This window comes from Rhodotorula graminis (assembly GCF_001329695.1).
Source record: "Rhodotorula graminis WP1 unplaced genomic scaffold RHOBAscaffold_9, whole genome shotgun sequence".
NCBI classification, from domain to species: domain Eukaryota; kingdom Fungi; phylum Basidiomycota; class Microbotryomycetes; order Sporidiobolales; family Sporidiobolaceae; genus Rhodotorula; species Rhodotorula graminis.
Window position 1 is genome coordinate 851,542 of NW_017264936.1, and position 22,557 is coordinate 874,098.

Sequence of the window (22,557 nt, forward strand, 5' to 3'; positions counted from 1 at the left end):
TCCTTCGTTCAACGTCGAGCCGCCTCGTCGTCACTCTACCTCGTCCTCCTTGGAGCTTCTCTTGCAACGTGTCTTTGGTCTGTCGCAGTCCTGCAGCCGAGCGGCGAGTACGAGCGCACGAGCGAGAGAGAGAGAGAGAGCGAGGCCTGAGCGCGCGCGGTGCCGGCTTCACGAGGCTCGACCGCTCGAGGTGGCCTCGGCGCGACGGGCCCGGCGTCGACGAGTGGTGTTTGCGAGAGACGCACTCCCCCGAGTTGCCAGGAGGCGCTCTTGGCTGAGTCGCCAGGCGCGACGAGGTGAGGTGGGCCGACGGTCAATGAAAAACGCGGGGAAGGCGCCGAGCTGCCGGCGCGGCGGCCGCCGGCGCATCGCTTGTTTTCCCTCGCATTCGCTCGTCTCCCTCGCCACCAGCGCTCCGCAGCCACCGCTCGACGAGTCCACGCAGCACCAGTGCACCCGCCACCGTCACCGCCATGCCCGCCACGCCGCCCTCGCCCCGTGCTCGCGCCTCGCGCCTCAGCTGCGCAGCGAGCCTCGCCGCACTCGTCGCCCTCGCCAGCTCTACGCAGCAGGTCCACGCCGCCTACAGCCTCACCAAGGACTACTCGGGCAGCACCTTCTTTGACGGCTGGGACTTCTACGGTTCGTCCCCGCTCTTTGTCGTGCGACGAGGCACCGGCGCATCTCGCGATCAGAGCCCAGAGCTGACTGAGGACGGCGCGCGCTCGCAGGCAACTACGACAACCTCACCAATGTGCGTCTTGAGCTCCCTCGCAATGCCTCGCGGTGCGAGGGCGGCGCGGGAACCGTCTGCCTACCCCTCGAACGACGGGTTCGGCTCGTCAATCGCGAGGGACTGACTCTCTCTTCCACCTCGCGCACTGCAGGGCGACATCATCTACGTCAAACAGAGCGACTCGGCCGACCTCGCATACGTGTCGGGCAGCGTGCGTCGCCTGTTTCCCTGCCGCTCGTCGGCGGCGCCCCAACCTCGCGCGTTCTCTGCCCGCACGGCCTCGTACTGACCCTCTCTGTCCCCCGTCACAGAGCGTCATTCTCAAGATGGACAACGTGAGCGAGGTGCCGTACAACGAGAAGCGGCGGAGCGTGCGCATCGAGACGCAAGCCTCTTACGGCATCGGCTCGCTGTGGACGTTCGACTTTGCGCATGTGCCCTACGGCTGCTCGGTCTGGCCGGCGGCGTGGGCGACGACCAAGACTTGGCCTCAAGGTGGCGAGATCGACACGTTCGAGGGCGTCAACCTCGTCGAGACGAACCAGGTGCGTCTCGCTCTCTTTTCCTTCTCACGATCCAGAGCCTGACTCAGCCTTTTGCCTTCTGCAGATGGCCATGCACACGGCCGACGGTTGCTCTGTGTCGAACGGCACGAGCGACAACTTCTCGGGCACCCTCACCTGTGCGTCCCGCGTCCGTCCCTTTTTACGTCTCACTCGCACGCATTCTGACGGCTCTTCGACGCGCCGCAGACGGCAACTGCTTCGCCAAGGCCAACGACAACTCGGGCTGCACGATCCGCGACACTCGTCCCGCCTCGTACGGCGCCGCGTTCGCGGCTGCAGGCGGCGGCGTCTGGGCGACTCAGCTCGCCAAGGACGGCGTCTCGATCTGGTTCTTCCCGCGCTCGGACGTCCCGTCCGACCTCAGCTCGGGCTCGTCGACGCCGTCGCCCGACGCGTGGGGCACGCCCGCCGCGTACTACCCGGCGAGCTCGTGCGCGACGCCCGACTTCTTCTCGCCCCAGAACTTGGTCATCACGATGACGGCGTGCGGCGACTGGGCCGGCAACGCGGCCGTCATGAACTCGACTGGATGCCCGCTCACAAAGGACTCGTGCTACCTCTCTTACGTCCTCGACAAGTACGCTCTCGTTTCCCTTTTCTCCCTTCTCCTCCCCCTCTCTTCCCCTCTCCTTTCCCTCTCATTCCCTCTCTTTTCCACGCTCTTTCCTCTCGTACACGATCCTGACGACCTCTACGTGCAGCACCAACTTTGACACGGCCTACTTCGACATCAACTCGATCCGCGTCTTCTACGACCCGGACCGTGCGGCCGACTCTGCGCCGGCGACGACGGCGACGGCGTCGAGCTCGCTCCTGTCGGTCAGCGCGACGCCGACGTCGAGCCCGTCGGGCTCGTCGGGCTCGTCCTCGGGCGACAGCGCGGCGGGCATGCTGCGCGTCCAGGGCGCGGCGACGGCGCTCGTCGGCGCGGCGGTCCTCGGCGCCGCAGGCTTGATCCTCGTCTGAGCAGCCTCGAGATTCGTTTTACACCCTTCCTTCATCTTTGGCATGCACGTCGACTCGCACTAGACGGCGTCGACGCGCTGTTGTAGACCCTCGTCCCCTTTTTCTTTCTTTCTCTCTTAGCAGCTCGCAATGATAGACACTCGCTTGAGCGCTCTCCTCTCTCGTGTGCAGGGTCACGAAAGCGGTAAGTGCATCTACAGAGAGCGCAAGCCGCTCATTCTCGCAAGCTAGCGCTCCTCAGCCGTCGACGTCCATCGCCTCCTCTTCGCGCTCGCGCTCCGCCTCGTCTGGCTCTTCCTCGTCGTCCTGCGTTAGGTCAACCACCTCGGCCTCGTCCCACCTCTCGACCCACTTCTCCCACCCCTCCCTCTCCCACCTGTCCCTCAACGCCTCCCTCACCTCGTCGTCCATCTCCCTCTCGATCTCGGCCTCGCGCGACGCGATCCACGCCGCGTCGCCCGGCGGACTCGGCGAGCGCGGGTACGGCGACACGAGGCGCGTCGGATGGATGCGGTACTGCGCCGGGGCGGGGCGGGGAGGCGTCATGCGGGCGCGCGACGAGGAGGGGGAAGGAAGGGGTCCGAGCGCGGGAGCGCGGGACGTGCGGGTGCGCGAGGGCGAGAGGGAGGGCGAGCGGGACGACGCGTGGCGCTTGGCAGAGTCGAGGTGCGTCGACTGGAAGTGGGCGTGGGAAGGAAGGTTGGGGAGGTCGGCGAGAGGAAGGCGGTCGGGGGAGGACGTGCGACGACGACGGGACGAGCGAGGCGAGGCGGTCTCTGCAAACAAGGCGGCGTCGGTTCGTGCTCGACGTGTAGAGAGGAGGGGACGCACCATGCGAGAGGTAGGCCCGTCCCTCGTGCTGCTCGCCGGCGGCCGCAAACTCGACCTGCTCCTGCGAGCGCACGGACCCCTCCGCCCCGATCTCCTCGCGCCGCTCCGCCGTCTCTCCTCCGCCCGAGCCCTCGTCCGACTCGTCGACCTCACCCTCCTCGAGCCCGACCCCGACGTCCTCCTGCAGCAACTCGACCGCGAACCCCCTCAACTCGACCCTCGCCGCCCTCGCGTCGCCGACGAGCGCCCTCGCCGCGTCCCTCGTCGCGCAGCTCACCTCGAGCGCGTACGCGTCGTCGCCGTCGCCCGTCTCGGCGAGGTGCAGGCGGAACGAAGCGTGCCCGTACGGCGCAAGGAGCGCGACGACCTCGTCCGGGTGGAGGTCGGCCGGGAGCGGGCCGAGCCAGACGATGTGCGCCGAGGTCGGGGCAGGAGGAGGAGGGTGTGGTGAGGTGTCGGTGGGCGAAGAGGCGAAGGTGCCGGCGCGAGGAGAGCGCGACAGGGCCGGCGAGAGGACGGGCGAACGCGAAGGGGTGCGAGCGTCGGGCGGCGCGGGCGACGGGCTGAACTCGATGTAGGACGGCCCGACGAGGCCGCTGCGGAACGACCGCTGGTGCGAGTGCTCGAGGTGGCGCGACGTGCGGTGCGGAGGTGGACGAGGGAGCGGGTTGGCGGCTTGAGTGTGAGGGGAGGTCGGGCGGGATCGGTCCTGCGCTGAAGCAAACCTGCAGGCGCCGCAAGACCAGGGTCAGTCAGACCATCCAGGGAAGCTCGATGACCAAGGAGAGGACGGCGCGACGCACCTCAACCCGCGCTCGGTCCTCGACCCGTCCCTCCTCATCTCGCGCCCCTCGTCGTACCCAAGCCCGCTTGTCCCAGCTCCGCCCGCCCAGCTCGGCGCATCGACGTCCTCGTACCTCGCGCGCCCGTCCCTCCTTCCCGCCTGCCCGCCCCGTGACCGCCTCGTGCCGCTCTCGAGCGCCTTCTGCGGAATGCGGCGCCGGCCGATGCTGTCGTACGCCGCCTCCCAGCCGGACAAGGGCGCCGGGCGCTCGACGCGCTCAATGTCGCCGTCACGATCGCGCTCGTCGAGCGCGCGAGGGTCGCGAGGTGCGCTGCGGCGAGGCGACCTCGAGCGAGACGAGCGGCGGCGCGAGGAGGTCGGCGGCGGGTCGGGCGAGTGCGAGCGGCGGCGACGGGCAGGCGGGTCGTAGTCGCTCGCTCGGCGGGCGGTGCGACGGAGCCCTGCTGGAACGGGCTTCGACGGTGCTGGCGAGCTTGTGCGGGTCGGTGTACGGCGAGCCGTCGCGAGGCCAGTGGAGCGCGGGGAGGACCGACGACGACGAGGGCGACGGCTCGCGGCGGCCCCAGCGAGACGAGTCGCCCACCGTCGGTGCGCGCCTGCGATAGCGCTCCGACATCTGCTCGGCGCAGGTTCGCTCGAGCGGCGAGAGAGCGAGTGAGGGCGAAGAAGGAGAGCGACACCGCCGAGACGAGGAGAGCACCGGCAAGTCCGCAAGTACGCAAGCCGAGCTGCCGAGACTCAGGAGACCCAGCCTCGCTAGCCGGTCAGCCGATCGAGACGGCCAGGAGCGGCCGAAACGACGACGAGCGGCAGCCACGACAAAGAGTCTTTCTCGCGTCCTCGCCCTCGACCAAGTCCAACGACGAACGCGCAACTGCCTCGAGACCCTCGTCTATCTACTCGCCTTGTCCCCCCTCTTCCTCGTGCCCGCACCGCTCTCGGCAATCCCCATCGACAGCGTCACGCCCTCGCGCCGCCCAAACCCGCGCAGCCCGAGCACGCGCCGCACGTCGTTCGTGAACCGCAGCGAGTCGAGCATCGGCAACAGGTCGAGCAGGCACTCGTCGTGCGGGTCGTTGATCCAGCCCTCGATCGGGATGCCGTTGGCTGCGAGCGCGAGCGGGACCGGGCGAGAGAGGGTCAGTGCTGCCTCTCGAGACGAGGCAGGGCGCAACGACGGCAGGTTGAGCCCTGCACGTGTCACGCCCGAGAGAGACACACAGAGAGAGAGAGAGGTGGGCGCACCTTGGTTGATGGCGTAGCTCGCCGGGGAGTTGTCGACCAAGCACACCCGGCTCAAGTCCGCGTCGACGACGCTCAGGTCCTTGACGTACGACCCGTTGCGCGCCATGCAGTCCTGCGTCGGCGAAAAAGGCGCGCTAGTCAGTCTCTCGGTCATGCGAGAGCCCGACGAGGGCTGAGAACGTCGACGCACCGAGCGAAAGAGCCGCGCGCCGACCATGCCGCCTCGACCGTCGCCGCCGTCGAGCCAGTCGATGACCGGGTCGGCGTACTCGGGCACCGAGGCCGTAAAGATGACGACCGTGTACCACGAGGAGACCTGCGCGCGCAACGAAGCGAACAGGACAGTCAGGGCGAGGACGAAGAGAGCCTCGGACACATGACGAGCAAGACGACGGCGACGCACCTTGCGCAGGAAGAAGTCGACCCAGGGCCGCTTGTACACCGTGTAGACTGTGCTGCGCCCGTCGAGCATGACCTCGACGACGCGCGTCTTGAGCCCTTTGGGCGCGCCGCGCTTGCCGAACGACCCGCCCGACCGGATCGAGTGGATGAGCGTCTCGTCGAGGTCGAGGACAAGCGTCTTGGGCGTGAGCTTGGGCGGCGGGAGGTGGGCGCGCGGGATGGCGCTCGGCGAGGGCGACGGGGTCGGCGACGAGGACGACTGGGCCGACCCGGGGAGGGACGCTGCGAGAGCGTGAGGGCGAGTGACGCGATGCGGGCGTGACGCTTGGACGACGTGCCCTTCTCGTCGAGCTGCGCGGCGTCGCTCGGCTCGGACGAGAGTGGCGAGTGGGCGGGCGCGAGGAGGGCGTTGTAGCCCGGCCGGGGCGAGTACGACAGGCCAAACAGGGACAGGAACCGTCGCACGAGGACGTAGAACGAGACCGACAGGCGGAACGGCCACCATCGCGCGAGGCGGGTCATCCATGGCCAGGTCGCAGACGAGTTGACGACGGCGAGCCCGGCCGGCGAGGCGGACGTGCCCGTAGCCGACTCGACGACGACGCCTTTCTCCGGGTCCGTCGACGCCATCGTGTCGTTGTAGCTGGGCGGTGGCGCCGAGGGTACGGCGACGCCGGCGTCGTCGACAAAGGTCGGCTCGACGCCCTCGCCGCGCTCGAGCTCCGTCTTGACCGTCTCGCCGTCGCGCACCGGGTCCTCGCGCGCGAGCGGGTCGCCGACAGCATCGAGAGGCTCAGTCGCTGCCGCTCGGGCCTTGCCCTTGCGGCTCGACCGTCGCGACGGCGGCACGACGGCGCCGGCCGAGACCTGCTCGTCCTGCTCGCCCGCCTCGCCTGCGCGCCGTGCGGGCTCGCTCGCAGCCGCCGCAACGCTCTGCTCGGCGGCGTCGACCTCGCCAACGAGCTCGGCGACGTCGTCGTCGGGTTCTGCCGAGGCCGGCGAGAGGGCGGCCGAGATGGGGAGCTGCGAGGTGCTCGCGCGCGGGCTCGGTGGGGGAGCGGGTCGCAACGCCGACAGGAAGTACTCGAGGGTGTTCATGGCGCGTGCCGGGCGAGTCTAGGCGGGCGATGGAGGGCGATGAGGCGAGTCGAGAGGCGCGAGGTGGGGGTGAGGGTGATGGGGATGCGCAGTCGGGTCGAGCGGTCGAGGGGCGCGGCAGGGGAAAGGTGCTCGATGGCGAAGGACGAGGTGGAAGGCTGTTGCGCGGTACTCCTTGCGCTCTGCTGCACGTCCAAGCGGGGTGAGCGTCCGGCGACGGGAGGACCGAAGGCCAAGGAGGAGGCGAGGGCTCACCGAACGAGCGGTCTGGGCGGATCGTGTGCGGCTTGAACGGGGCTGGTGGGAGCCGTGAACGAGTGTCGGCGGGCCTGGGCGGCCGGTGATGCGCTCGGCGTCGAGTTGGGGAGGCGGACGGAGGCGCGAGGAGGTCGGGTGGTGTGTCGGGAGCGACTCGGCGCACGAGAGGCTCGGGACGGGAGCGACACAGGCTCTGTGTGCCGTACGGCGGTGCGCTGAGCGTATAGAGGTGATGGTGAGGGAGCGAAGCTGCTCGTCCGGGGCGACGGACATCGCTGGTCACCTGAGCGCACAGAAGCTTCGCAAGCTCGTCTCCAGACAGGCAAGCGGCTACCTCGAGAGTCCAACGAGATCTTTAGACGCAGGACCCGGCAGCTGTTCAACCGGCAGCTGTCGAAGCGGGCGAGCCGTTCTCGCCGACCTCGCTCAGCGAGCCTGCCTCGCGACAGCACCATCTTTCGCCTGCTTTCCTCGGCGAGCACAGCTATCGAGCGCTTCTCGAGGGAGGGGACCTTTGGGGGAAGCGGCGGCGAGAGCGGCGAGGCCGCTACAGACGACGAAAGCTTGCAACGCGCGAACGACGAGGGCAGCTACGCAAGGAACGGCTCCCGACTCGCCCAGCCTGTCGCGCGACCGTCCGCTCCGTCCTGCAGGCTCGAGTGCGCGAGCGAATACGGCCGCCAGACGTGCGGGTGCTGCCGTGGACGAGGACGAAGGGTGAGTCAGTGAGGAACGGGCAGAGTCGACGAGACGAGGCCGACGCACCCGGACCCGGTGTGCAGCTCGATGCTTAGGCTGGTGCGAGTTGAGGCGTGGCGCGGGCGCAAGGGGGCGCCGTACCTGCGAGGCCTTGAGAGTCGGCGAGAGGCTCGTGCACGAGGCGCGAGAAGGGAAGAGGAGCCGGACGCACCGATGGTGGTCGAGAGGGAGGCTCGAAGGCGTGCGGGATGTAGAACGGACGCGTGAGGTTGCTCAGCTGCGTGCAGAGGAGATGTCAGACGGTGAGAAGGACGGATGTTGAGGAAAGAGAAAGAGGACGCACGACTGTTTCAGCGGCGGGCAGGGTCGGCGCAGGCGGGAGCGGCCGTCCGCTCACAAGCGCTTGAGGGCAGTCGCGAAGGAACGTGCGACATGCATCGTGAAAGTCGGCGCACACCTGGTAGACGACGTCGCGAGCGTGGTCGACCACTCGCTGTCGCTGCTCGGGCTTGAGCACGCGCGCAAAGTCGAGGTCGGCGGTCTCGACGAGCCGGACGTGTGACGACATGAACGTCGACTCTGTGAGCTTGTCGGCGGCGGCGGTCATGTTCGAGCCGTTGTCGACCGAGTAGAGCAGGCCGGTCGCGCGAAGGAGGCGGACGTAGTGGTCGAAGCGCGACGACGCCAGCTGCGTGCGCATCTGCGCTTGCTTGATAAGGCCATCTGCGCTCGGCTGGGGGCGGCGAGAAGTCAGGGTCTGGCGACGGCTGAGAGAGAGAGGGGTCCTTCGAGACGCACCAAAGGCACCTCGACGTTGGGCAAGGACGCGTGCTGCCGGCCCGCCGCTTCTGCTCGACGAGCGATCTCGGCGAGCATACCGGTCACGATGAGCGCGCCGGCTTGGCCCAAACGCGCGAGCTTGGCCGCCGTGATGCCGCTCGGACCGACGAGCCCAGCTGCCCACTTTATCGCTCGGGCCGCCCGCTCGCCATTGGTGACAGGCTCGTCGACCTTGGCGTAGAATACGACGACGATCTTGGTGACCTCGAGCTTGATCTTGAGAGCGGCGTTGGCGCTCGCTCGAGGCGAGAGCGACTGCGAGAACGGGTTCGACGTCAGCTTGAACGGCGGGTGGATGCGGTGGACGAGGACGTACGTCACTCGGGGCGTGACCTGCTTGTACGAGACTGTTAATGTGGCTGTAGGCGCTCTGCAAAGTAGGACAAAGTCAGTGGTCCGTCTCTTTGAGGAGGAGAGGGGACGAGGCGAGAGGAGGGCGCACCGTGTTGGTGTTGACAAAGCCCATGCAGTACGACCTGCAGAGCCTGATCAGGAGCTGCTCGACGACCTCCTCCCGCTCCGTAGGCAGGTAGTCGGGCCACACCTCCTCGAACTTGGCGCGCGAGTTCTGCAGCGACTGGCGGTCGTGTTCGGCTTGAGGGCCCGACGACGCTTCTTCGAGCCACTCGAAGATCAACGAGAGGCAGGCCAGCAGGTGCGCCGCGTCGTGCATGGCCGTTTGTCGAGCGAGAGCGGCGGCGAGAGCGAGAGGGGGAGCGAGAGGAAACCGCGGCGGAGCTTCCACCGAGACGGACGGCGCTACGGCCGCCAAGCCCAAGTACCGATCAAGAGCGTCGAGCGTCGAGTGACGGTCCGCCGGCGACCGGCATGCGGACAGGAGGTTGCGGACGGCGAGGATCGAAGCGACGAGCGGAGGCGGACGTCTTGGGAGCAGCCGCAAGTACTGGCTTGGGCGGAGCAGCTCGAGCTGCGGAAGCATCGCAGAGACTGCACTGAGAAAGCCTGGAGCGCGACAGGGCTCAGCTGCGCCGGCAGGGAGAGGGAGAAGGGAGAGCTCGCGAGCGCATTGCCTGCCGATTAGATTCGGCTGAGCGGTAACTTCTGAGGAGTGCTATGTAATTGTATGGCTGGTCCGGCTGACATAAGAGCGGGGATCTAGCTCATCGGTAGAGCGCTCGCTTAGCACCACCGTGTGCGAGAGGCGCAGGGTTCGACTCCCTGGTTCTCCACTTACTTTTTCTCTCTCAAGAGCTTACGCTGTCGCTCTCTACCTCAGGCGCATCGCTCGCAGCGAGGCTGATGGACGTGCGGTCTTTTTGGCGAGCCGCCAGAGCGAGTGCGCGACGAGATCTTGGGGAGGCCGGAGAAGAGGTCCGTGCGACTCTCGCCGGGGCGCTCAAAGAGATGCGATGCGAGACCCAGGTGGATTACTAGTCGTGACAGCTAATGCGAGAGAGGAGAGGAAGAGGGAGAGGGTCTACGAGTCTACTGGGGAAAAGAACCCTCGTCACGCACGGCCGCCGAGCGACTCCTCGAGCCTCGAGCGGTGCACCTTCTTCTCGTCGTCCGGGACCTCGCCGCGGATGGCGCGCTCCTTGGTGATCTGGCGCTTGACGCGCTCGGCGGGAGGCGCCTCGTGCTGGAAGTAGCGCTCGACGTCGGCCGAGATGAACGAGTGGTCGACGTCGTACGACTCGCCGGTCTCGTCCTCGCGCGCGATGAGGTGCGACTCGTACAGGACGCGGAGCTGTGGGGCAGGCAGAGAGTCAGTGCAGCCCTTGGGAAGAGACAGAGAGAGGCGGGCGCACCTCCTCGATGCGGTCGAGCTTGTCCTGCTTGGGGTCGTAGTACCGGTCGCGCTTGAGGACGACGCGCTCGTACCACGACAGGTGGTGCGGGTGGATGGCGATGCCGTGGTAAAGCTCGGGGTGACCCGCACGGACGCAACGCCAGTAGCCTGCAGCAGAACAAGGTCAGGGACGCTCGACTTGGGAAGGTGGACGAGCGAGAGTCGCGACGCACGCTCAATCTCGCGCAGCTCCATGCCAGTCGTGTCGGGCAGGAAGATGGCTGTGACGAGGAAGCCGAGGGCGCCGAACGGCATGGCGAACCAGAACTTGTTGCGGTCCGAGAGGTAGTGGAAGACGACGGTCGGGAGGAGGGCGCCGAGCTTGCCGCAGGCCGCCGAGAACCCGTCTATGCGCATTGTGAGAGTCAGAAGATGTCGCTGGAAGTGTGTAAGGGAAGAGGGACGCACGGGCAGTCGAGCGGACCGAGGCGGGGAAGCACTCGCCGGCGACGAGGAAACTGCGCGATGAGGGACGAGGATCAGCTGGACCGGTCTAATCTGGAGCGCTAGAGGGAGGCGACTTGCGACACAACGTTGGGCCCGCACGGTATACGCGGAAGCGCCGGGGCGAGGTCGAGGAGGGGGAGGAAAGGGGAGGCGAGCCGAAGGTCAGCTGGGGCGCTCAAGGCACGACTGCGGCCACCTGCAGGCCGCCCGCTCTTTCCGCCTGGTACTCACCTGGTTCCAGAACGACGAGAAGTCTGTAGTGTAGAAGAGGTCGTCAGTTGGGCGCACGAGAGGCTGAGGGAGGTCGTGAAACACTTGACGCACGGTACATGAACTGGAAGGCGGCGATCGGCGCGCCCGGCACGCGCAGCTGGTTGAAGAACTGCGTGAGGTGTACAGCATTAGTGTGGGTGCGCTATGGTTCGAGAGAAATGAGCGAGAGGGGACGCACGATGGCCGCGAAGAGGTAGATGAAGAAGTCGAACGCGAAGCCGACCTGCTGCATGTTGCGGCGGCCGTAGCGCTTGTCGTCGATGAAGAGCATGCCCATGTAGTAGCCGCACAGCGACACGGCGAGGTTGATCTGCAGGTGAGAGCCCGAGTCAGTCTCGAGGCCGGTAAGGAGAGGGAGGCGAGGCGCGAGGCGCACCAGGTTGTACTCCCAGGTGACGACGAGCGACGCTCCCGGGTGGATGATGCCGATGAACGTTGACGAGAAGACCTTGGTACCGTAGAAGAAGACCTGCAGGCGGGAGAGAACGAGTCAGTCGGGTCGACCTTCTCAAACCGAGTCGAGGTCTGAGGACGCACGTCGTTGGCGAACCAGCCACCGGCGGTCGCGACAAGGCGGCCCCAGTAGTGCGCGTTGAGGAGACGGAGCGACTGCATGTCGTACCCGCTCGTGTTCTGCTTGCGCTTGGCGGCGCGCAGCTGGACGTCGGCGTCGTGGACCTTGTACAGGCGGTGGTAGAAGAGCCACACGTGGACGAGGGCGGCGAGGCCGAACTGGACGCGGTAGGTCGCCTGGGCGGTGCGGGCCGAGAAAGGCGGCTGGGTGTCGCCCGAGTGGAAGATCATGAGGAGGATGAGGAGCGAGCACTGGTTGAAGACCTGGCCCCACCCCTGCATGAGGAACGCGCCGACGACGTTGCGGCCGCGGTGGAGGCGGTCCTCGCGAGCGCCAGACGGGCCGATGATGTTCTGTTCGAGCGCCTTGGTGCCCGTCATCGGGTACTCGCCGCCGACGCCGATGCCGTAGATGAAGAGCGACCAGCCGTACGCGATGACCCAGGCGTTGAGGCTCGTGCCCCACACGCCGGTGAGGAGGATCGAGCCGATGAGCATGATGAGGGCGTCCTGGCACAGTCCAAACTTGCGCCCGATCCAGTCGCCCTCGTACCCGACGATGCACTGGCCGACGATGATGCCGAGGATCTCGAGGTACGTGACGGCGTCGACCCAGTCTGCACGAGGAGGGAGAGCGTCAGTCAGGGAGGGCGAGGGGCGAGAGAGGGAGAGGGAAAGCGCGCGAGGAGGGAGGAGAGCGAGAGGGGGACGCACTCTCGTTGCAGTCGGTGTAGGTGCCCCAGCACGTCGGCCATGCGCTCTTGAACAGCGCCGTGAGGTTTCCGATCGAGAACAGGACGTAACCCTGCAGAGGAGGGAGCGGGAGGGAGGGAAGAAGGTTAGCTCGCTCGTCGTCGCGACCTTCTCAAACGGCGAAAGACGGCGACGCACCTCGACGAACAGGCCCATGCCCGTCATGACATACTTGCGGAAGTACCGACGGAACGGCTCCATCGGGTCCTGCTTGAACATGTCGAGCACCCAGCGGAACTCGCGCTTGGCCTCGGCGTTCTGCTGGCGGTTGATGAACGCGAGGCGCTCCTTGCGCGGCAAGTCGGCCCAGTACACGCCGTCGGCCGTGTACGAGTCCTCGGGGTAGAGCGACTCCTTGAGGAGGTGCTCGAGGTGCGCGTTGGTCGAGCTCGCCATGGTCGAGTTGCCGGACGAGGGCGAGTGCGAGCCGAGCGAGCCGGGCAGCGGCTTCTTCTCGTGCTCGGTGATGCCGTCCTCGGGGACGACGCTCATGATGCTGGCGGGTAGAGGGAAGGAGGGGAGGAGCGAGGGCGTGTGGCGCGGTTGCCGAGGCGAAAAAAAGGTCGCGAAAGGCGGGGTTCGACCGGCGGCGAGTGCGGGGGAGAGGTGGTCGAAAGTAGGCGAGTACGGCGGCTCGAGGTGCGGGTCGCGCCTGCAGTCGACGGTGGGCGAGTCGACGAGTAGGGCGAGCTTGAGCAGGCAGCAGAAGAGCGAGAGGAGCGGCGAGCAAAGCGTCCGCGAGGACAGAGCTGAGAATTTGATCGCCGACACCCGCCTGGACCGCTTGTGGAGAAGCGCGGGCGACAGCCAATCGCAAGCGCACAGCCCGGTGCACGTTCGTCGCGCGAGCGTGGAAGTTGGGCGGCCGCAGTAGAGCGGGAACGAGTCGAGCGGCCGAGGGAGGTGGCAAGGCCGAGTGACGGAATTGGCGACGAGGCGGCGGCGGCGGCAAGCGACGGCGGCGCTGGACGAGTTGGCGCACGTTCCCTCGTGCGACTCGCCAGTGCGGCACCGTCCAGCCGAGCGGCGGCAGCTGCCGTGGGCCCGCGCTGCCGGTCGAGGGTCGGCCTGACGTCGAAGGAGGTTGTGGCGGCGGTGGGTCGCAGGGGCGGGGCCGAGTCGTCGCACGTTGCGGTCGCTGCGGGATCCGAGTGCGAGGACGAGGTCGCTCGAGCCGTGTCGCAACGAGCTCGTCGGCGGGGCGGGTCGGGGAGCTTCAGGAGCAGAAGCGAGTGACAAGGAGCAGCGCAAGGAGTGCGAGCGAGAGCCGCCCTCGCCAGATGAAAGGCGCTCGATCGTGCCCAGGCTGGGCCGTCGTCCCGGCACGAACGTGCGCTCGCCGTGCGCCTCTCTCTGGACCTCGCGCACGCCTGCGAGAAGCAGAGCTGAGTATCCTCGAAAGCTGCTGGCATGGCAGGGAATCAGCGGCTCGCGAGCCGCGAGAAAGAGTCGCTTGAGAAGGTCGACCTCTCTCTCTCGGCGAGCCCGCATTTCGAAACGATAGAGAGCGAGAACCGTTCCTTTTGCACAACAGGGAGAGACTACTACGACCTTTCGAGCGATTAGTGCATGCCGCCCGACTGGAGCGCCATGAGGGCGGCGCAGAACGTGAGGACGAGGCGAGGGCGGACGTCGACAATGTCCTCGGGGACGATGAAGATGAGCGAGCTGTGGGCGCGAAAGAGAGAGTCAGTCTTTGTCGAGGTAGACGGCGACGTCGTCGCGGCGAGATGGGCTCGGTCGAGCATCTCGAGGGTCGAAAGGAGGAGGAGAGAAGAGGAAGAGGACGCACCCGAGCTTGCGCGCGATCGAGATGGCGAGCTTGGCTGCGAGGGGAGGACAAGCATAGTCAGTTCCCGTCCTGGCGAGTGAGGTTGCCCGTCGAACGGCCGAGCACAGGCTCGTGAGGAAAGGAGGGAGGTGAGGGGGCGAGGACGCACCGTTGGCCTTGCACTCCTCGTCGTTGCGGCCGTCGTACACGAGCGAGTAGTCGACGTAGCCCGGCTTGAGCGAGTCGAGGAGGTCGAGGAAGAACTTGGCGTCCTTGAGGCTCGGGTCCTTGAAGCTGCGCATCGACGAGCGCTTGCCCGCCTGCTGCACCTGCGTGTTGGCCCACTTGACAATGTCGCTGTCCGACACGTCGCGACCGCCCTTGCTCAAGCTCGCCATCGTGCTGAGGATGTTGCGGCGCATCATCTGCCACACGAGGCCGAGCGTGAGGGTGCGCTGCCCGTCGACGAGGTCGGCGCCCTGGATGCCGACGATGTGCATGTTGCCCTGGCGCGCGAGGTCGAGCACGTAGTTGGTGTTCTCGACGGCCTTGAAGCGCGACAGGGGCAGGGGCGACTTGGCGACTCGCCGCCAGGTGACCGAGCCCGGGATGACCTTGTCGAACGCCTGCAGCAGCACGATGCCGTCCTGCGAGGGGGAGATGTGCGTCAGGTCGAGAACCTGGGGCGCGTACAGGAAGGGAAAGGAGAGGAGAGAGGAAGGAGAGCGGGCGCACCTTGAGGTCCTCGTACAGGTCGTACACGCCCGGGTCGACGTCGAGCGAGTTGAGCCACAGCGTAAAGACGCGCGCCTCGCGCTCACCCTCGGCGTCGAAGTCCTCGATGACGGGGCGCTCGTTCTCCTCGAGCGGCTCGAGGCCGGGCCACGTGTTGAACAGGTTGGCGACGAACGCGAGGTTGAGCTTGGCGTTGCCGGCGACGAGCGACGACGGTGTCAGGTACTTGCGGCAGCCGATGGCGTCGGCGTTTTGCAGGACCTGTAGTCAAGGGGCGAGGCAGAGTCGGCGTCTGAGTGTTGTGGCGCGAGAGCGAGGAGAGCGAGAGGGCGCACCTTCTCGGCCCTCGCGTGCAGGTCATGCTCCTGGAGCGGCGCGCGCGAGCACTCGTCGGGCTTGAGCTGGTTGAGGAGGACGGTGTAGTTCTCGCCGTCGGCGACGTCCTTGCTGAAATTGGCGACGCTGAGAGGGGAGGGGCAAGGTCAGTGCGCTGGCGATGGGCGACTCGTCGAGGCTCGGCGGCCTTGGAAAGAGGGACGACGGACCGCTTGGGCCAGTTGGCGGCCTTCAGGTGGAAGTTGAACCAGCGGAGGAGGATCTGGTCGGGCGGCAGGCGGAGGAACTGCTCGAGCGTCTCGTCGTCCTCGAGGAGGCGGTACAGCTCAGCCATGAGAGCTTAGTACGTTAGCCATGAGGGTTTAGTTCGTTAAACATGAGAGCTTAGTACGTTAAACATGAGAGCTTAGCCCTCGTTGAGGTCGGTCGCGCCAATGTTGACGACCGACAGGCCGAGCGACTTGGCCGACGTGATGACGAGGTTGTTGTTCTCGGTCATCTGGAAGTTGTTGAGCGTCGCCTTCGACTTGGCCGACGGCATGGCCGACGGCGCCTTCTTGTTGGCCTTGTTGAGGACGCGCTCGTCGATCGTGTCGGGCACCGAGTCGTTGATGAGCTTGGCGAGGAGCAGTCCATCTGCGAGCGGGCACGCGAGTCAGTCGCAGGCCAATCTTCTAGAGAGAGAGAGAAGTCGTCGACGCACCCCTGCACTCGTCAAAGATCTGGAACGTGTCGGTCGGGATGGGCAGGCGGTCGCCGATGTCGGCATCGCCCGCGAGGACCTGCGCCGTCGTTTCGAGGTCAGTTCGCCCTCACTCTGGCTCGAGAGGCGAAAGAGAGAGAGACGACGCACCTGGTTGATGTGCCGCGTGAACTCGGTGCGCTCGTCCTCGTTGATCGAGTGCGTGATGTTGGTGTTGCTGCCCTTGACGAGCACCTTTCCTCCTCCGCCCGACGCTCCGCCTGTTGCCGCCGATGCACCTCCTGCTCCTGCGCCGGCTCCAGCTCCTGCGCCCGCGTTGGCGCCCATGAGCCCGCTCAGCGCTCCACCGCGGTGGACCTGGCCCGCCGTCGCGCCGGCGCCCGACCGGAGCTTGTCGACGAGGTCGACAAAGTCGTCGAGCTCGACCTGGCCCGACGAGTCGATCGAGACCGTCTTGAGCGTCTCGCGGACCTGGTCGTACGTGTACTTGCCCGCGGGTGAGCTCGCCTGGGCGTTGGTCGAGAGGGCGGTGAGGACGGTCGATTTCGGGAGGCGGCCGGTCGAGTCGAGGTCGATCTGGCTGTTGCGTGCGAGTGTGGGTCAGTCCGGCGGTTCTGGGCAGGGGTTCGGGCTGAGAGAGAGGGAGGTGGAGCTGGCGCAAGGTGGGAGGGAGCACCGCCTCGTCGCAGCAGCAATGGGAGCCCAACGGCAGGTGTAATGCGCATGTGCGTCGGCTGTGCACGTCGAGGCATTACCAGGACGTAGACCAGCACGCCCGCGCTCGCCGCCCCGCTCCTCACTCGAGGTCCACCTCCATCTCTCGGCATGACGCGGAGGGTGTGCAGCTCCTCGACGCCGCGGCAGGGCACCGCGCCGGCGAGCGCACGCTACTCCACGTCCTTCTCTGCGACCCGTGCTGGTCCACCGCTCGCTCCATGGCGCGTGCTCGCCGCGGTCGGCAGGAGGTGGGGAGGAGGGACGAGGTGGAGCGGACGCACTTGAACTGCTCGACGAGCTGGATCATCTGCTCCTGCGAGAAGTTGGGGTACTTGCGGGCAAGCTTGAGGGCCTGCATCGTGTCGTGCGAGGGGTTGGACGAAGTGCGGAGGAGGGGAGCGCCTCGTCTCGTCGCAAGGTCGGCCAGCGTCGACGGCTAGCGTTTGGCGCAGGATGCCGTATTACGATCTGCTTACACGTCAGAGACGGCGGCTCTATGCGCGGGGATCTAGCTCATCGGTAGAGCGCTCGCTTAGCACCATCGTGTGCGAGAGGCGCAGGGTTCGACTCCCTGGTTCTCCAGCTCCTCTTTTGGCCGCAAGGCCTTACCAGAACTTTTGCGATCCTGCACGGGTGTACGGCACGCAGCGTTACCCACTGTTAGCCGATACGGTGAACGCGGAATCGACGCGAGGCAAAGCTGGTCATGGATGCGTAAAAAACTTGCGCGCGTTGCTTGCAGCGCAGGTGGTCGAGCGGTTCAAGACGATGGCCTTAAGCGCGCCTCTGCGCGAGCGTAACCCATTCTCGAAAGAGGTCGCGAGTTCGAATCTCGCCCTGCGCAGTGCTTTTGCGAGCTCTACGTACGCCCAGTACCGTACGAAGCGGCTTCTTGGGCGGCAATGCGGTTGCTCTCAGCTCTGGTTACAAGCTGCGACGTCGCACACGAGACAGAAAGAGACAGAGAGACGCGAGGGGAGAGGGTGAGGGAGGACGAGAGGAAAGGAGGAGGAGGAGGAGGAGGTCCGAGAGTCAGCTCGACGAGCCGGCGAAAGTGCGCGAAGAGGTAGAGATAGGGCCCACAATTCTGCGACGAACTCGGTTCCCTTTGTGTGTGTAAGAGGTGTCAGTAGACGATGAGCGGCCCTCGAGAGGAAGGAGGAAGGAGGAAGGGGGAGGAGGAGGCGAAACAAAGAGGACGCACCCAGTGCGACGCAGTGTACTGTGACACGTACCGGAACAGCTTGCGGTGCGCAGACAGCCCAACTCGCGGTCTCGCGGCATACGTTGCTCGTACCTGCGCCCGTACAGATGCGGTAAGTTGTCGACGTCGACCTGAGAAGGTGCGCTCCCTTAGACCGCTCTCTCTGGTTCGCTTGTCTGCCGTGGCCCAAATCGCACGACTCGAGCTCGTCGAGGTTGCTTCACACGCCTGGATCGTAGCTGGGAAGAAACTGCAGCCAGCGAAAGCCCTCCCACCGCAGTCCTCGTCTTGAGAAGGTCCGCTCGGACCGCCTCTGTATCCGCTCTTTCCTGCCCTTTGCTCGCTCTCTTCCACTCAGACGGAGCTCAGACGAGCTCGCAAGGCGATGCACTGCTCGTCGCGGAACAGCGAGAGTCACAGCGGTCCAGCTGCGAACGCGAGCAAACTGCACCCGAGCGAGCAAGGGCGAGCAGGGTCCAGACGCGCTTCTGTCGCACCGCGCAAGCATGAGATCGCTCTCGTTGGACTCGAGAAACTGTTTGAGAGACGACGCGGTTCCGAAAGAGCCGAGGGACAGCCGAATCGAGCCAGGGAGGCTAGCTCTCTGTTTGAGAAGGTCGCTTGACCGAGCGCAAGAGACGCTCTCTGGCTCAAGCTCAACAGTGCGTAGGCAAGAGAGGCTCGAGAAACCCAGGGCGGACGGACTGTGGCATGAAACTAACGGCAGAAGCCACCGCCTGAGGGAAGAGAAGGAAGGAGAACGAGAAGTTGCTTTCCTGCCGTTGTCCTCGCGTCGTAGCGCCTCCTCAGGACGCGAGATGCTCTTGCTCGACCATTCAAGACGCATGCTCGACGAAAGAGTCCTTTCAGGAGCAGAGCCCGTGAGGCTGGCCGTGCGACTGTGCACCGAAAAGGAGGTCCAGGAGGAAGTACTTGCTCGAGTGCTCGTAAGAGTAAACCTTTTGCGCCTGAGCCGCTCTCGGTCGACGTCTAGAGACATCTTCTCGAGGATAGACACGTCTCGAGTATCGCCTGCTGACGACGCCTGCACGACGGTGTGCTCAGGAGGGGGGGAAGGCAGAACAGACAGCGTCTGAGCTCGCAATACTGCTCCTCCTGGACGGGCGCAGCTGTCGACACACGTCACGAGACGCATGATCGAGAGCAGGACCCACACGACGACCGGCTCGGCACAGCGCTTTTGCCCATGCGAGCGGAACGACGAGAGCAGCTGGACGCTCTCTCTCTCTTTCGCTTTCGTGCTGGGGCTCAAGTCGCTCGACGGGTGCTCAGAATGCTGCCCGACAGGTCTAGGTCGGAACTGGGGCGAAGCAGTAGTAGGAGAGAGCGCTCTCGTTGGGCAGCTCTCGTCTTGAGAAGGTCCGCTTGGACCCCATGTGGACTCGCTCTCTCCTCGTCGTCGCTCGCTCTCTCTCGCCTCGATGGAGCTCAGCTTGCTCTATCGCACTTTCTGCGCGTAGGGTCTGTCGGCTTTCGAGAGCGATGATGAGGAGAAGGTAGGCCCGAGCGCTCCCCTCTCTCTCCCGAACGAGAGCGCGCAGAGGAAAGGAAAAAAGCAAGTCTCGCGTTCGTTACCTCTGTGTACACAAGCAGAAAGGGGAAAGCTCTATCCAAACTCGCACCCGCACGCGCTCGCGCCCGATCACGCCTTGCCCGTGAGCTGGAGGCCCTGGCGCCGGAGCTGCTCCTGCTTGGCACGCTGGTCACGGTCGGCCTGGGCGGCGTCAGCGGCGGCCGCCTCGTCCTTGTCCGACGCCTCGGCGATCGCGCGACGTTCAGCACGGTCGCGTTGCCTGTTGCGAGAGAGGGGGCGAGAGAGGGGGCGAGGTAGGGAGAGAAGCGCGAGGGGAGAGGGAGAGAGGGCGAGGGAGAGAGGGAGAAAGGGAGAGAAGCGCGAGGGGAGAGGGAGAGAGGGCGAGGGAGAGAGGGAGAAAGGGAGAGAAGCGCGAGGGGAGAGGGAGAGAGGGCGAGGGAGAGAGAGAGAGAGAGAGAGGGAGAGAGGGCGAGGGGAGAGGGAGAGAGGGTGAGAGACAGAGAGACGCGAGGGGAGAGGGAAAGAGGGCGAGAGGCAAGTGGGACGGGGAAAGGAGGAGGAGGAGGTCCGAGAGTCAGCTCGACGAGCCGGCGAAAGTGCGCGAAGAGGTAGAGATAGGGCCCACAATTCTGCGACGAACTCGGTTCCCTTTGTGTGTGTAAGAGGTGTCAGTCGACGGTGAGCGGCGCTCGAGAGGAAGGAGGAAGGAGGAAGGGAGGAGGACGAGGCGAAACAAAGAGGACGCACCCAGTGCGACGCCGTGTACTGCGACACGTACCGGAACAGCTTGCGGTGCGCCTCCTCGCGCTCGTCGCCGCCCATCGTCAGGGCCTGGTGGATCGCCTCGCCCGTCTCGGCCGTGTTCCACGGGTTGACGATGAGGGCGCCGTTAAGCGAGTGCGCTGCGAGGACGGGAGGCGAGGGTGCGACGCGTGAGCACGGTTCGCCGCCTTATCCAAGCATCTTTCACGCTCACAGGCAGGAGCCCGGGGCGAGGAAGAGGGTCGAGAGAAGGGACGCACCGGCACCGGCAAACTCGGACAGGATGAGGACGCCGTGGCTCTGCTGCTGGCACGCGATGTACTCGTAGGCGACCTGCGGACGTCGAGGGGCGACGAGGATGAGCGACCGAGTCGAAGAAAGAGAGCGAGAGGGACGCACGAGGTTCATGCCGTCGCGGGTCGACGTGATGAGGCACGCGTCCGAGACGGTGTAGAGCGCCGTCAACTCGGAAAAGGGGACCGAGCGGTGCATAAAGTGGATCGGCATCCAGTCGACGGTGCCGAACCGGCCGTTGATGCGCCCGACGAGCTCGTTGACCATGGCGCGCAGGTTCTGGTACTCCTCGACGTCCTGGCGCGAGGGGACGGCGACCTGGACGAGGACGACCTTGCCGATCCACTCGGGGTGCTCCTCGAGGAAGACCTCCATCGCGTGGAGCTTTTGCGGCACGCCCTTGATGTAGTCGAGGCGGTCGACGCCGACGATCAACTTGACGCCCTCGAACCGGCGCCTGAGGGTCGCGACGCGCTGCTGCACCTGGTCCTGCTGGAGCGCCTCGAGGAACTGGCCCGGCTCGATGCCGATCGGGAACGTGCCGACCGTCGCGTGGCGGCCGACGAGCTCGATCTTGTTGGGCGTGCACTTGACGCCGAGCAGGCGCGAGCACGACGACAGGAAGTGGCGCGCATAGTCGTACGTGTGGAACCCGATCAAGTCGCAGTTGAGGATGCCGAGGAGGATCTCGCGGCGGACGGGGAGCGTGCTACGCGCGAGAGAACGGGCCTCGTCAGTTCCTCACTCACTCTCGCCTCGACGTGACTCGACGAGGGAGGGACGGACCGGAAGACCTCGGAGCTGGGGAAGGGCGTGTGGAGGAAGAAGCCGATCTGGACGTCGCCGACAAAGTTGGTGCCGTGCGTGCCGTTGACGCCGGTCGGGCCGGGCTTGCGCACGCCCTTTGCGCCCTCGGTGCTGACGGTGAGGCCCTCGAACATGGCGTTGACGTCGCGCTGGCCGTTCTCGCCCATCGTGGCCGCGTCCCTTCCGAGAAGGTCACGCAGGTAGACGGGGACGAGGCACAGGTGGTAGTCTGCGACGGGCGAGAGCGAGTCAGGACAGGACTCCTCGTCGTCCGAAAAAGTGCGAGAGGGACGCACCTTGGACCCAGACGATGTCGCCCGACTTGACCTCCTTCTGGACGGCCTCGGCAAAGAGAAGGTTGGCCTGGCGGTACGCGAGCCAGTCGGTCTCGTCAAACTGGATCTCGCCCGGGTGATCTGCGTCGAGGTTCCTGTGTCAGGTCGGGATAGTCGAGGGACAGGAAAAGGGTGGGGCGCACAGTGGAAGAAGGGCCAGAGGATCGAGTTGGAGAAGCCGTTGTAGTATCGCTCTGCGACCTCGTCCGAGATGTAGACCGGGATGCAGGAAAAGTCCTCGGACAGCTTCTTGGTGATGAACTCGCGGTCGATCTCGGGGACGTCGAAACCTGCAAGTCGGGCGAGAGGAGCGGGAGTGAGCGGGCGGACGGGCGAGACGGGGGAGAGGAGGAGGAGGAGGGCGCACCGGGCCAGCCGATCCACTGCGGTTTGGAGGGGGGAGGATCAGTCGGGCTCTCTCTCGAGAGAGGTTGCAGGGACGCACGACAAAGTCCATCTTCTTCTTGCAGCCCGAGAGCGCCGAGGCGAGTCCGCCGCTCGAGACGGAGAAGCGGTAGCCGCCCTCGGCTTTCGGGTCGGCCGTGACAGAGACGGGGAGGCGGTTTGCGACGACGATGAGCTGGCCGCCCTGGTTCGAGAGGCGCGAGGTGTGGAACGAGGTGTCGGAGCTGACGCTGCGGCTGCGGACGAGCGAGGCCGGGGTGCGGTCGGACGCGACCATGGCGGCGGCGGCGGTGGGTGGTGGTGGTGAGAGGGTGCGAGAGGATGCTCGGGCGGCGGGAACCTCTGAGTGAGGAGCGAGGCGAGCGAGATGAGGCGAACGGGCTCGCTCAGTGACGCGGAGAACGACGAGCGCGAGGCAAATTCCAGAACCGCAGCAGGTTGATCCCCTCGTTGTGCGTACTGGGCGACGGTAGCAGGCGCAAGAGTGGCTCAACCTGAGGCTGAACGTGCGCAACAAGGTCCGAGCGGCCGGGGCGAAACCAGACGCAACCTCGGCACCGCCTCGCGCCCCTCCTCCTCTCCTCTCTCCACCTGGCACGCCGCTCTCAGCTCCACCCGCACCAGGCCATGT

At 66.1% G+C, this 22,557-nt stretch overlaps 6 protein-coding genes and 3 non-coding genes across 9 annotated transcripts; 4 read left to right on the forward strand and 5 right to left on the reverse strand.

The window, feature by feature from the left end:
- Positions 1 to 473: 473 nt before the first annotated feature.
- RHOBADRAFT_37941 (glycoside hydrolase family 16 protein) lies at positions 474 to 2,268 on the forward strand (the record flags this gene model as incomplete). Its single annotated transcript, XM_018413476.1, has 7 exons — positions 474 to 642; positions 732 to 754; positions 888 to 947; positions 1,048 to 1,281; positions 1,346 to 1,418; positions 1,489 to 1,879; positions 2,004 to 2,268. 7 exons carry the CDS (start codon positions 474 to 476, stop codon positions 2,266 to 2,268), a joined length of 1,215 nt encoding a protein of 404 aa, XP_018270128.1.
- A 2,666-nt stretch (positions 2,269 to 4,934) lies between these two features.
- RHOBADRAFT_3083 (uncharacterized protein) lies at positions 4,935 to 5,246 on the reverse strand (the record flags this gene model as incomplete). The annotated part of the gene is made up of 2 exons (XM_018412928.1): positions 4,935 to 5,011; positions 5,150 to 5,246. Coding segments are annotated over 2 exons (174 nt in total), but the record flags the coding sequence as incomplete, so codon positions are not given.
- A 2,251-nt stretch (positions 5,247 to 7,497) lies between these two features.
- RHOBADRAFT_45377 (uncharacterized protein) lies at positions 7,498 to 9,119 on the reverse strand (the record flags this gene model as incomplete). The annotated part of the gene is made up of 7 exons (XM_018414597.1): positions 7,498 to 7,602; positions 7,673 to 7,747; positions 7,818 to 7,883; positions 7,950 to 8,339; positions 8,405 to 8,701; positions 8,763 to 8,816; positions 8,889 to 9,119. 7 exons carry the CDS (start codon positions 9,117 to 9,119, stop codon positions 7,498 to 7,500), a joined length of 1,218 nt encoding a protein of 405 aa, XP_018270130.1.
- Positions 9,120 to 9,556: 437 nt separating this feature from the next.
- On the forward strand, positions 9,557 to 9,636 carry RHOBADRAFT_t78. Its single transcript has one exon. It is a non-coding gene; the product is annotated as a tRNA-Ala (tRNA).
- Positions 9,637 to 9,813: 177 nt separating this feature from the next.
- RHOBADRAFT_54642 (uncharacterized protein) lies at positions 9,814 to 12,794 on the reverse strand (the record flags this gene model as incomplete). The annotated part of the gene is made up of 12 exons (XM_018417428.1): positions 9,814 to 10,154; positions 10,216 to 10,364; positions 10,430 to 10,603; positions 10,665 to 10,714; positions 10,790 to 10,869; positions 10,935 to 10,957; positions 11,028 to 11,085; positions 11,155 to 11,286; positions 11,353 to 11,445; positions 11,514 to 12,166; positions 12,264 to 12,354; positions 12,441 to 12,794. The coding sequence occupies 12 exons, from the start codon at positions 12,792 to 12,794 to the stop codon at positions 9,915 to 9,917; spliced, it is 2,097 nt and encodes a 698-aa protein (XP_018270131.1). The 3' UTR covers positions 9,814 to 9,914.
- A 1,010-nt stretch (positions 12,795 to 13,804) lies between these two features.
- RHOBADRAFT_48700 (uncharacterized protein) lies at positions 13,805 to 16,922 on the reverse strand (the record flags this gene model as incomplete). The annotated part of the gene is made up of 10 exons (XM_018415176.1): positions 13,805 to 13,970; positions 14,095 to 14,128; positions 14,243 to 14,720; positions 14,809 to 15,069; positions 15,144 to 15,270; positions 15,354 to 15,469; positions 15,587 to 15,780; positions 15,848 to 15,926; positions 15,998 to 16,427; positions 16,846 to 16,922. 10 exons carry the CDS (start codon positions 16,920 to 16,922, stop codon positions 13,865 to 13,867), a joined length of 1,902 nt encoding a protein of 633 aa, XP_018270132.1. The 3' UTR covers positions 13,805 to 13,864.
- Positions 16,923 to 17,066: 144 nt separating this feature from the next.
- RHOBADRAFT_t79 lies at positions 17,067 to 17,146 on the forward strand. Its single transcript has one exon. It is a non-coding gene; the product is annotated as a tRNA-Ala (tRNA).
- Positions 17,147 to 17,305: 159 nt separating this feature from the next.
- RHOBADRAFT_t80 lies at positions 17,306 to 17,408 on the forward strand. The gene has a single exon. It is a non-coding gene; the product is annotated as a tRNA-Leu (tRNA).
- A 1,923-nt stretch (positions 17,409 to 19,331) lies between these two features.
- On the reverse strand, positions 19,332 to 22,203 carry RHOBADRAFT_37949 (glycosyltransferase family 20 protein; the record flags this gene model as incomplete). Its single annotated transcript, XM_018413477.1, has 10 exons — positions 19,332 to 19,582; positions 19,949 to 19,971; positions 20,071 to 20,225; positions 20,346 to 20,418; positions 20,485 to 21,088; positions 21,166 to 21,415; positions 21,483 to 21,602; positions 21,665 to 21,811; positions 21,889 to 21,904; positions 21,967 to 22,203. 10 exons carry the CDS (start codon positions 22,201 to 22,203, stop codon positions 19,432 to 19,434), a joined length of 1,776 nt encoding a protein of 591 aa, XP_018270133.1. The 3' UTR covers positions 19,332 to 19,431.
- Between the last annotated feature and the right edge of the window lie 354 nt (positions 22,204 to 22,557).